Source organism: Fulmarus glacialis, unplaced genomic scaffold (assembly GCF_000690835.1).
Source record: "Fulmarus glacialis isolate BGI_N327 unplaced genomic scaffold, ASM69083v1 scaffold15441, whole genome shotgun sequence".
Taxonomy (NCBI): domain Eukaryota; kingdom Metazoa; phylum Chordata; class Aves; order Procellariiformes; family Procellariidae; genus Fulmarus; species Fulmarus glacialis.
In genome coordinates this window covers 53,830-67,021 of record NW_009193561.1, presented here as the reverse complement: position 1 = coordinate 67,021, position 13,192 = coordinate 53,830, and the positions used below count along the sequence as shown (strand labels likewise).

Below are 13,192 nucleotides of genomic sequence, written 5' to 3'. Positions count from 1 at the left end.
ATCTAGCAGGCAGCAGGGTGCCACCGCAGTGCTTGATTGCTACCATACTCATCCAAGGACATAACTAGCAGTATGAAAGATTTCTCCAAAGACTGATGCACGCAATTAACTGAATTACTTCAACAGGGTGTAGATAGGATACATTTAAAGTGGAACCTGTTACTGTGCCAGTGGCTGGATAAGGATCCTGCTGTGCCAGTCGAGGGGGAAGAAAATCCTTCTCTGCCAGTTCTCAATGAAGAAGTTCTTGCTGTGACAGCAGATCTAGCTCACATGCTTGATTTAATGCTCTCAATTACCATATCTTTGTAATTATCGTCCATGTCTGATAAGTCTTGTGGAAACTATCAGGTCTTGAGTAGAGGATCTAGGAGTCTTGTAAGAATATAATGTCTTGAATTGATCTTTCTGTTTAATGTTTCATCACTCTGCTACCGATTGATCATTCTTTGAATAAAATGATAGCATAGCTGTATGCCAACACTTGTGATTCATTTTCACTTAGCTAATCAAAATGTTGTTTCACAAGACCCTGATGATGTTCAGGATGCCTTTTAGGAGGTATTACCTTACTCCAAGCTGGCTGACTCAGATGGTCTATTTCTTATAATGTTACCAGACCAAACCCGTGATTTATGAGGCACGTTTTCTTCTAAATTGTTTTTATGGGGGTACAGAACTGTTTCATTGCAAAGTTTTTCAACTAGTGAGAAATCATAGTAAATATTTTTTTTCAGTTGAAGGAACTGCAGCATCTTAGCATGTCCTGGATCAATAACTGCACATTTTCTCTTTTTACATGGAACTTAGAGATTAGCAGATTTCTAGCCTGGTCCATACAGATCGAACATTCATCATTAGCTAGCCAAGCCAAGCATCTGGTTTCGCTCTATCTCATGCTGAAACCATAATGCTAAGATTCAGACACCGACTTGTTTTTAGGAGGGCTTCTTTTAGCAATGCGAACAAATTAAAAGAAAATTTTTCGCTTCTTCAGTAGACATGAACCATGTTCATGTTTGTAGCTGAATTTTGAAAGTGCATACCCATCAGCCAGGGATGTGACTCTTACTTTTTTATGAAGAATTGTTGCTCTTTTTACTGATGTAATCCTAGTAAGTTAAACAGTGTAATGGAGTTTGATGTTGCTGTAGCAATGAAGTGATAAGTAAAGATCACCTTTAGGAAGGCTTAAGCACTGAAGTAGGAAGAGCAGTGAGTCAGGGTACTCTAATGTAGTTAAGAGACTGTAGTTCTCAGGCTGCAATAGTAAGCAAGTGTTTCGTAGGCCTTAGGGACACAGGTGAATTTTACCCAGAAAACTAAGCATTTTCCTACGGTTTTATGTCCAGTATAATTATGTTCTCAAGTTTTAGCATATTTTTTTATTCTGTGAGCCTCAGTAGCAGTAGCATTGGGAAAATTACACTGTAGCACTGAACACTGTCTGCCTACAGCAAAGACAAAGTTCATAAAGGACAAAGAAAGCACAGAGTCCCTGTTAACCTTCTGTGAATGAAGTTTTGTTAGTACACTCCAAGAAAGCAATCTTTTTTCCCCCTAGGTCTGTGTACAGTCTCATATGTTTTCTCTTCTAAAGAGAGAAGACAGCACTGTAGTCATTTTATAACTATCATCATCAGCTTCAAAAAGACTGTAGAAGCATCTGGTAGAGCCAGAATTGTGGTTCATGATGTCAGCCACCGCCTTTCACGTTATTTTTTAAGAAGTGAGTTAAACTGCCTCTCAAACACTGACAGGTTAAGAAAAGTCTGAGAAAACAAGCCTTTCTCTAAGTCCAGTGATTCACCTGTATTTTCCTGAGTGTTACAAATATTCTCATTTAAAGTGTCGTGCCTATTCCTCCTTCACAGATCAATATGTCAGACTTCTAACCACTTGCTTTTGCTTTCTACAACATTGATGGTCCTTTGAGTTAGTGATGCTTGTGCAATTCCAGATGAGAGCTCCCAGTGCTCATGTGGTACCATTTCTTTCTGATTAAGCAGAACAAGTGAGCACCTGATTGACTTTTGCCATAAATGCTGACATTCTGCAGCCAAAGGGGACAGGGGGAAAAGAAATCTTTGATAGTGCTCAAAGCACACAGGCCATTTTCAGCAAGGATTTCCATTTCAAGAGATTTGTTAGTGTAGTCTTGGTTTAGTGTATGCATCGAAAGCTTTTCTTAGGAAGATTTTCATCCTTTGAGGCACACACATACCAAAGCTCTTTGTTGTTCCGAATCCGTATGGTTATATGATGAATAATGAATACTGTTTAAAAGCTTTATGCAGCCACACTGTGACACCTCACCAATTTCAGCCAATCTCATTCTATCTTTTTTTATTTTTTGACATTTCCTAACATAAAACTTCTAGCAAAGAGTTTTAGCAATTTAGTAGTTCTTCAGTGCCAGGCAACTGAATTGCTGAGATGCTGATTTAAAAAAAAAAAAAGGTATCTTATGCTGATTTTGTTTTAGAAATAGCTGACTAGCTGCAATTGAGGTTAATTGACCTTTATAATGGATACACAGGACAGTACTAAAGCTGTATACATAAACTCCAAGTTTATTTGAAAGCAAATTGTGTTAATTGACATTCATTGTGCATCTTTCTGTTGTTTATTGCTAGTTGCTCATGTGAATAGTTTGTTGATATTATAGATAGGACAAACATTTGTTTCAGATAAATAGGATTTTCAGTTGAATAGGTTTTAATTAAATGATCCCCTGTACTCAATTTTGAAACTGTGAAGTACTGTACAGTATGTAGCTAATCCTGTTATCTAGGATCTTAAATTGTTGAATCACGTCTCACACAAATTTGTTTATTTTTGGTAAATAATGTCTAAATTCTCTGCCAGGTGTACAAGATTTAGGTCTTTCTCCAGAGTAAAACATGAAATTATGGTGCTGCAGAGGCTGTTTAAGCAAGAATTATAGATGGTTGGTTTGCCTCACAGGGTAAACCAGTGTTATATTAAACACACATTCACTGCTATATTAAAAGCATAAGTCAGAGTATATACAGCTTCTCTCATACACGGGTCCTGTTCTCCTAGACACTCAGACATTGTCTTTCCTTTCATAGACCTCACTAACCACCTGTAGGGCCTGGCAAATATAGCAAAAGTCTTAATGCTTTTCATAACATACAGTATTTTTGATCCCTTAACTAAGTTCTACATATGTCGCCAAATTCAGTCCAAACTAGTCAATTTTCCCATTTTTTTCTCAAATGAAGGGAACCCATAGCTGACAAAGTCACTGGTCACACAACCACTTCCACTAATGATGGATTTCCCTTCACTCTGGAAGCAAAATGAGAAAGCAACACCTCCAAAGCCCCAGATGGAAGCCTTTTCAAGGTTACAAAGCACGTTTTTCTTAACAAAGTTAAAATGAGCAAAGATTGCTAATACATTTTGTCTAAAAATAAAGCAGAACTAAGAAGACAGGTAGATGTCCTGTAGGCATGTTTGTAGCATTAATTGAGTGGTGCAGAGCTATCAGTTATGCTAATAATCTTCTAGCTCCTTCTGATACTTCATCGCTGTCTTTAAATAGCCATGTAGCTAGACAGATAGGCAAGGAAGTAAAATAAGTATTTACTGTATATTTTTACCAAAACGGTATTTAGAAATTTTATTTTAATGTGGCGGCGAAAAGAATGATGCTAGTCATTCACCTCTTATGTTAGAGATGAGAGCAAACTTAGGAGGCAAAGTAGTTAGGTAATATACAGAGAGATTTCTTTGAAAGCATGCAAGTTCCTCAGTTTTGCTGTATTCATTTTTCTCTGAAGTGTATTTTCCCCACATGAATGGCTTTCTTTTTCCATTTCTTTTACATTTGCACTCTGTAAAGTGTAAGGTTATTGCCAATTGTATTTTAAGAAGTGCTTTCCCTGGAGGATGTTTTTTTGAGAGCCGGCAAGGGATTGCTCTCCAATATGACGGTGAACACTTTAGAGAGATTTGTGATATAATGTGTGCCGCAGACACAACTTACAAGTACCTTGTTTCTTTTTACAGAGAAGTGGCAAAAGGCTGGGTATGTTAGTTTGCACTCAAGGTAGCTATGATTCACACAGTTTGGTTCCTTCTGCAGGAAAGCTAAGGCTTGGGTATGATTCAGGTTGAAGTCCTCCCACTTTCTCCCGTGGCAAAATGGACATGACTAGTAACCAAACAGCTTGGCCACAGTCTGTCAAAACTGCCCCACAGGCCCACACGCTCTTGACCTGTGTCCATGTCTTAATGCTGAGTTGCACAACATGTCTACACCTTTGTTGTTCCACCCTAAATACCCGTGTATGGCGTACAAGAGAGCCCTTCCGTGTGTGGAGAACATCTCCAGAAATCATGACTGCAGAAGGGAGACAGATATTCTGGAAAAGCTGGGTTGTACAGCTTCTCTGATGGGAAAGTAATGGGACAGTAGGAAGGGTGCTCTAACCCTCACTCACTGCGAGTATGGAGGAGCCATGCAGAATCGAACTTCGAAATCTGAGATCTCTGAACGCGGACCGGTTGAGAAAGCCTGGGGTTTGCCACAGCCCCACATCAGAGCACCAGTGAGTAGGAGGGCATTAATGTAGTTGGTTGGCATGGGGAATGGGCCTTAGGAGGTGAGGACATGTGGGCTCTGCCCAGGGAACACACGCATTGTGGGATGCTGTCCAGGTTTAAATTAATCAGCCAAAGTATGTGAACTTGTAAGGAACACCACTTGCTCTCTAGCCTTCTTGTCCCTCATTTGTGCATGACTTCCTAGCACAGGCAGATTTTCTATGCTCTTGCTATCAGCAGGCAGATCTCATGCCTAGCAGAGATAACTAGGTGCGTCAGACCAAATTCTGCATAGCCACAAAAAATGAAATGACCATCTCAGATCCCCCTAGCCTATCATGGTACCCCTCCCACCTATTTCCTCCTTCTAGAGAATACATATTTCCCAAGAAATTCAGGTTCATTGCAATGACTGCTGTTTATTATGCATGCATGATGTGACACTCTGAATTTAACAGCTGTGTTTCCCTGAATGTATTACTATCCCCCATTCACTTTTGCCATGTGCTTGTAGTGGCATTTCTTGGCCTTTCCGAGACAGCAGTAAATAGAAGATTTGACACCACTTTTGTTGGTCTTCCAGTGAACAGACAAGCCCTTTTTCTAGGGCCAGATAAAATATAGAGCTTGACAGAATCACTGGCTGGTTGTCAGTCTGCGGCAAGGATGCTAGCTAGTGCCAGCCCTCTCGCCAGCCCTCAGTTAGAGTCAGACAAGGAGCTACGGGCTGATGGGTTCATTAGGTAAGACAAACACTGGAGATGTACAAACTGAATGCTCTACACAGTCATTTTACAGCCTCTTTAGGGAAAAATCTGCTCATTGCCTACCAGGAACCAAAGGTCAGGGACGCAAGTGAACACCTCATGCAGGAACTCTTAGACCAAAAGAAGATGCTTATACCATCCTATGTAACATATTCCTGGAACTGACCAAAGAGCGTCATTGCATAAAGCAGTAGTACAACATAGACAGCCAGCAGACGTCAGTGTGATGCAAATAGCCTCTTCAGTGGCTAACATAACCCAAAACCTCAGCTTCGAGCTGTGAAAAAGAGGCAGAGGGTTTGCCGTGCTGTTACTAGATGTGATGGAACTACTTCCCTCTGACATGGAAGAAGGCTCAGCTACCTATGAGGACATGTGACTCAGTTGCAAAACTGCTATCGAGGCTGTCTTAGGACAGACATCAAGATGCTAATGTGACCCAAGGCACTGAAAGAGCCTATGGCATGTCTTCCTTTACATGTTGACACCACAGATTTGTGTGTGTACGTATGTGTGTATCTGTGGGCAGAAAGAACTGTACTGACCTTGGCTTGATGGAACAACTAATTTCCAGGGAAAGGGGCAGGTTGTATCATCCTCTGAACTTACGGCGTCTAGAAACTGGCCTGTCTGGTTCACAGCACCCGCGGTATCCTTTTTTTCTTTCAATATTGCCGTATGCTCTCTGCACCAGCCTTCTTTTCTAATGGCTCCACCAGTATGATACAGATCCCCTGACAATGCCAGAAATTATTTTAATTGCCACTATCTGGGAGCAAGCACTATGGTATAAAGGCCCCTTTAGTATCACAGCTAGTGAGCTGTGGGCTTCCTCACGTCACAGGAGAGACTGGCCGCTCAGTGGTAGGATTGGTGAAGTATGGGATGGATAACTGGGCAATAAGGTGGGTGGAAAATTGGCTGGACTGCTGGGCTCAGAGGGTTGTGCGAGCGCAAAGTCCAGCTGGCAGCCAGTAATTAGTTGAGTCCCTCAGAGATCAGTCTTCTCCAGAATTTCCAGAGGTATGCCCACATTCTGCCTTATGCTTCATGTGCTCATTCACACCTCAGCAAAATGAATGCAAAACCCCCCTTGTTGCTAGCTTCTACACTGATGCATTCATGCCCACTGACTTTCAGAACTTTTGTTACAAACCCTGGAGAGCAGGATGCTGACTCCTGGGATCTGCAGGCTAGTCTGCATGGATCGCAGGGCTGTCGTCTGGCGCTCTGCTACCCTGTTTTACAGTAGAGCAGCCCTCCTCTAATGTGATGCCAGCTGTGGACAGCAGTCAAACATTCACAGCTGAGGCTGAGCATGAGGCAACACTGCTAAAAACAACGTTAGCTTTGACCAGAGGTGGTTCTTCCCTCAGGACAAGGTTACCCGCCACCACTTGAATTTTTCTGTGGGTCATTTAAGTCTTTCTGAGCTACTGGCTTTCTGCCACGGGCAGGCGGCAGCACACGTGCCAGCAGCCAGCCCAGCGCCGCAGCCCCAGGGAGAAGTCTGCTGCACCTGCACCGTGGCCCTCTGCGACAGGGGAAATCCCCACCGGCTAAAGTCTAGTAGGGCTAGCCCTGTTAGCTTCGCCTCTGCTATCACTGACTGGTTTTGCATCTTTTTGTACGCTTTGTAGCTGCAGGGAACAGCGGACTCTCGGTTATCTCCAAATAAAAGTCTTACAAACCTTATAGTCCTCCTTAATCGTAGGGGAGGGCTAATAAAAATGAAAAGGGACATGACACCATTGAGCAAGTGACAGAGAGGAACAAAACCTCTGCTGCTTGCTTCTCTTCCCTTTCTCTGGGACATTTTAAAGATTCCTCACAAGTCTCCACCAGACTTTCTCCAACAGTTCCTAGAGTTATCTTTTATTCAGATTACCCAGCACTAAAGCCGGTCGGAGAACTGTTTGTGATATTATAAACAGTTTAATCCATGATCAGTGTGATTAATGAGACCAATGAGAGACGAAAGAAGGTTGGGTATGCTTCTTGTAGGAAACACGCATTTTTTTCTTTGTGGTATGAAATTTCCTCATTCTTTTTCTCGGAACAGCTCGAGAGAACGGAAGTTTCTCAGTTTGAGATCTAATCTGCTCTGCCTTTGCAGGAAGTTACAAATGTCTTGAACAATCATAGAATCATAGAATGGTTTGTGTTGGAAGGGACCTTAAAGATCATCTAGTTCGAACCCCCCTGCCATGGGCAAGGACACTTTCCACTAGATCAGGTTGCTCAAAGCCCCATCCAGTCTGGCCTTGAACACTTCCAGGGATGGGGCATCCACAACTTCTCTAGGCAACCTGTTCCAGTGCCTCACCACCCTCATAGTGAAGAATTTCTTCCTTCTGTCTAATCTAAATCTACCCTCTTTCAGTTTAAAGCCATTACCCCTTGTCCTATACTACATGCCCTTGTAAAAAGTCCCTCTCCAGCTTTCTTGTAGGCCCCCTTCAGGTACTGGAAGGCTGCTATAAGGTCTCCCCGGAGCCTTCTCTTCTCCGGGTTGAACAACGCAAGTCTCTCAGCCTGTCTTCATAGGAGAGGTGCTCCAGCCCTCTGATCATTTTCATGGCCCTCCTCGCTCCAACAGGTTCATGTCCTCCTTATGTTGGGGGTCCCAGAGCTCGACACTACTCCAGGTGGGGTCTCACAGAAGCAGAGTAGAGGGAGAAAATCACCTCCCTTGACCTGCTGATCCTGCTTCTTTTGATGCAGCCCAGGATACAGTTGGCTTTCTGGGCTGCAAGCACACATTGCTGGGTCATGTTGAGCTTCTCATCAACCAACACACCCAAGTCCTTCTCCTCAGGGCTGCTCTCAATCCAGTCTCCACCCAGCCTATATTTGTGCTTGGGATTGCTCTGACCCATGTGCAGGACCTTGCATACGGCCTTGTTGAACTTCATGAGGCTAACATGGGCCCACCTCTCAAGCCTGTCAAGGTCCCTCTGGATGGTATCCCTTCCCTCCAGTGTGTCGACCGCACCACACAGCTTGGTGTCGTCAACAAACTTGCTGAGGGTGTACTCAATCCCACTGTCCATGTTGCCGACAAAAATGTTAAACAGCACCGATCCCAATACCGACCCCTGAGGAACGCCACTCGTCACTGGTCTCCACTTGGAGACTGAGCCATTGACCGCAACTCTTTGAGTGTGACCATCCAGCCAATTCCTTATCCACTGAGTGGTCCATCTGTCAAATCCATGTCTCTCCAATTTAGAGACAAGAATGTCATGCAGGACAGTGTCAAACGCTTTGCACAAGTCCAGATAGATGACGTCAGTTGCTCTTCCCTTATCCACCAATGCTGTAACCCATAGAAGGCCACCAAATTTGTCGGGCATGATTTGCTCTTAGTGAAGCCATGTTGGCTGTCACCAATCACGTTATTTTCCATGTTCCTTAGCATAGTTTCCAGGAGGATCCACTCCATGATCTTGCCGGGCACAGAGTGAGACTGACTGGTTTGTAGATCCCCGGGTCTTCCTTTTTTCCCTTTTTAAAAATCCCCTTTTCCAGTCAGTGGGAACTTCACCAGACTGCCATATCTGAGTTTTCAGATATGATGGATAGTGGCCTAGCGACTTCATCTGCCAGTTCCCACGATGCACCTCATCAGGTCCCGCGGACTTGTGCACCTTCAGGTTCCTTAGATGGTCTCGAACCTGATCTTCTCCTACAGTTCTTCATTCTCCCAGTCTCTGCCTTTGCCTTCTGTGACTTGGGCAGCGTGGCTTTCGGTTGACACATTTTTCTAAACAAGAAGCCCTTTGGACAAAGCCTTACTGATTAGAGACAGGAGTGGTTAAACCACAGCTCATGCCCATAGTTACCAACTAGTTAACCTTACACCTTTATCCTCTTGCCATCAGCCCAAGTTATGCAGGGTTTGGTTCCTGTAAAATAATAGCTGTTGCGTATTTTGCTCTGTTGAAAGCCTTGCCTGTCTCACTGTAACTAGTTAGGAAGGCCTATTTTAATTTGCAAACCTATGCAAATAAACATTTCTCAGAGTATTTGTATCATGGTACATCTCTGGTCTCTGTGGTTGTTAGTCCTTGACCCACCTAACTTAGCTATTTCTTGACAGTCATAATCATATTTAAACTCACCTCAATATATTTTTACAGGTTCATCAATTTTACAGATATCTAGATAGAAGCAACCTGAAGACTAAGCGCCTCTGCCGCAAAAGCCAAAAGATAAGTCCCTCTTAGAGGAATTCAAGCTGACTTTAGTCCTTCTCTAGAATAAGGAGATGATAGAAGCCAATCCAAATACATTATTTCAGAAGTCATTAAAGTCATATTGAGTAAAGTCAGTACTGCGTGTCATGACACACTACTAGTTAGAAAAGCATTAAGAAACAAATATAGCTGCTTGATACAAGCTCTCACATACTTCATCCCGTCAAGGAACTCTGCATCCCCACCATGCCTGACAATACGGGGTCATTGCTGCCTAAATGATGACTATTGTTGCCAGCGTAAAAACTAAGTTAAAACCAGAAACAAATCTTAGCATCTTCCATTTCTGTTTCTTTTTCTAAACAGAGTTTATTTACTCCAAATCTTTGAAATCTACTTAATCCAGTTTTCTAAAATCACCATTTTTATACTATAGCCTTCAAAGCAGATCTGTGTATTAGGAGTCTGACAGCAATAGCCATTTGAGGGGTCATGAAACATATAGAAAGCATTTCCATTGGAAAAAAAAAACGAAAGGGAGAAAAGCTTTCCATTTGTTAATAGATTCTTCAGAAATACTCTTTTTGGGGTGGAACTTTCCATGTTTCATCTCTTCTGAAGGTGATTTTCTTTTAAGCTGCCAGCAATATGTGGAAACTTTTTAACATAAATGCAAAATGCCTTAAATTATGAAAATTGTGTGACTAATTAGTGAGCAAAAAGTTTCTCTGTTGATTTGATACACGGATTATTATGCATGATAAAAATGCACAGTGGAGTTGCCATTTACAGTGTTAGTCTTAGAACAAAGAAGTCTTTGAAATGTAATGACCGTATTAAAAATCAAGTGGTTTTTAAAGGGCTCAAACACATGATTCTGTTTATTATTGAAGGAAGTACTATAAAAGAAGACAGGCAGTTAAAATGTGTATTCCAGTGCAAAATATACTGGGAAATGACAATAAAATCTCATATGAAAAACAACAGTGCACAATAACCATATTAGCTTCCGAGTTTTGTATACAAACAAATACTCTATTAACAAACTTCACACCACATACAAAGGCAAGAGCTTCACAAAAAATGATCATAAAAGCATGGCATTAATACTGATTTTTTTTTCTCCAAGCTTGCATTCTCCATATAATGCTTGGGAAGAATGAGAACAGGTGTGAAAATACCAATAAAGAAATTGCCAGTGCATAAGCCATTCAAATGGCTATGTTCTCTAAAAGATAATGAACACAGAGAGCTCTTGATTCAGATTCATACTACAGTTCTTTTGTACCTCCAGGATAAACTGTAGGAGATGATAGTCTACTTTAGCGCCCGTTTTGGAGAAGAATAGCATGAAACAGCTTTAATATTAATGAGAATTAGCTTGGTACTTTTCAAGGTGAGATGTGAATGTATCCACCATTTTATTATGACGATATATCAATGAAAATACATTCTGTAAAAATATCAGCAGAACACATCTGAAAATAGAGACAGTGTGTTTAATCCGTATCTTTTTAAAATAAATATGTACAATATTTACATTTTGGACAGTTCCAGAAATGAACATGTCCAGATTATGTACCGCTACCTAAAACAATTCTCTATTATTATAGAAAATGCATTTACAAACATCTATAAATACATATGTATAAACTTTTTCAGTGAAATGTCTGTGGCTTCATTGAAAAGAAAATCATGAGATATTATCAGCTAACATTTAGCTATCAAGTGTCCACATATTAAACAGTCTAGAGCATCATACATCAGACAGAAGTAGATTTTCGGTGTTGAGAGTATTTTGTGTTCTGCTTCTGTGCCATCATACCGGCAAATCTGATTGTCTTTTCTGAAAATCTGCAGAAAAGCAGCAGGACTGAATCAGTTTGACTCAGTGATTGTTATTGACTGCACCATGTCAGACAGGGTTTCTGGGTCTACTTCTTCTTTACCATTATCTGAATTTTCTGATGAGATGTAACAGCCAGAATCTCTTGGGCAGTTATTTAACTGTGATTTGTCAAAGCTGTGGTGAGGGCTTAAGCTCCGTGTCTCCTGAGCACCCTCACTTTTCTGCTGTTGTTCAACTAGAAAGAACAGAAAAGGAAAGAAAAAAAATTTCAAAATAAGTATCCTTGGAAAGAGTTTGAGATAGCAACATGACTGATCTTGAAGAACTGTAGAAACAGAGCTGGTAATATACACGTGACTAGATCAATATCTTTTGTCTATCAGAAACAGAAACCTCAGCATCAAAGAACTAAAAATATGATTACATGAGTATAACAACATCTAAGTTAATGTTGAGGTTGGCTTTGATCCTGTGGTATGTTGCTCAGAGATGAATGCTGGAGCCTTTGGCCTCGTCCTTTAAACTGAGGTCTTTAGGCTGTCCATAGGTGCAACAGTCACCATGCGTGGTCACCGTGCCCACAGTAGAGATGGCAGATTTTCCCCTCCCGCGTTCATGTATTCCAGAGCCTGCTCATGCAATTAATCATGTAGCCTACTGTGCCTTGTTTATAACACACTGCATTATAGATGCTGTGTCTTTTGAATGTAACCCCCACCATTTTACCTACTCTGTGCACTGTATAGATACAATGCACTGGTCTTCAGAAGTGCTCAGCATAAAGATGTGGTAATCAGGTTTTCTAAAGCACGGGACTTTTCAGTGGGAGTGGGTGGCTGATGGAAACTTCCTAAGCTTAGCTTGATATCCAAAAGATTATTTTCCAAAACACAAAGGCCTCAGAGAAAGCTAAGATGCCTAACTCCTGCTGTATGGTTTTTGAACGCTGTTCCAGAACTAAGTGGAAGCAAATTATCTTGCAAATAATTTGTCCTTGGTTAGCTGCTGTATGACTAATCTGTTAAAACTCAAAGCTGTGCAACTCAGCGAGAGTATCGACAGACCTCTCAAAAAAAGCTCAACAAGCTGGTGCCTTGCAGACAGGATATACCTGTATATCATGAATCTAATATGTCTTGTGGTTAAAGTTTGTGTTCGTATTTTCTGGCTGTGAAATACATGATGTTTACTCACAGTAAATTTCTTGAGAAAGCAAGCTATAAAATATAAAATCTTTCCCTTTCCTAGTTTTTTTTTTTGGTATCACTCTCCTGTAACTGTATTTTTACTTCAAACTGTGGCTTGCTTTCCAAAGAAAGTATAAGGAACAAATCTTACAGGAAACAGATGGTTTTACCCCAGATTTTTGCCCTTCAGAAAAATGGTACCTTCTTGCTTTTGCAAGGAAAGTTCCCTTATTTCACTTGACTTGTTACTCCATGGTGAAATAGTTAGCTTCGAATCTTTAGTGAGATTTAAGCTGTCTCAATTCAAGTCTAGGCAGAATGGAAGTCCTAATAAATGAAGGATTTTATCCTTTGTCAAAATCTAAATCTAGTTTAGCTCCCAGAATTATAAAATTTCTACAAGGAAAATTCATACTGACATTTGTTTCAATTGTTGGAAGTTATAAGATTTGGTAAGATGGGAAAGATTTTAAATTTGGATTTTTTTTTTTTTAATCTTGTGTTGTATTGTATAACAAAGAATAAATTAGAAATTAAAAATTGAAATGTTTCACTCTAAAAATATTGAAATGCAACAGCAGGAGAGTCAGTGCCTTTCCTCATTGTGTGAGATTT

General features: G+C 41.0%; 1 protein-coding gene across 1 annotated transcript in view; it reads right to left on the bottom strand.

Annotated features, from left to right (window-relative positions):
- Nucleotides 1-10,404: 10,404 nt before the first annotated feature.
- Nucleotides 10,405-13,192, bottom strand: part of SAMSN1 (SAM domain, SH3 domain and nuclear localization signals 1) — a 36,680-nt gene continuing 33,892 nt past the window's right edge. The window contains exon 8 of the mRNA XM_009587492.1: nucleotides 10,405-11,625. Within this exon, the coding sequence (XP_009585787.1) occupies nucleotides 11,420-11,625 (206 nt within the window). The 3' untranslated portion in view covers nucleotides 10,405-11,419. The remainder of the gene's footprint in view (nucleotides 11,626-13,192) is intronic.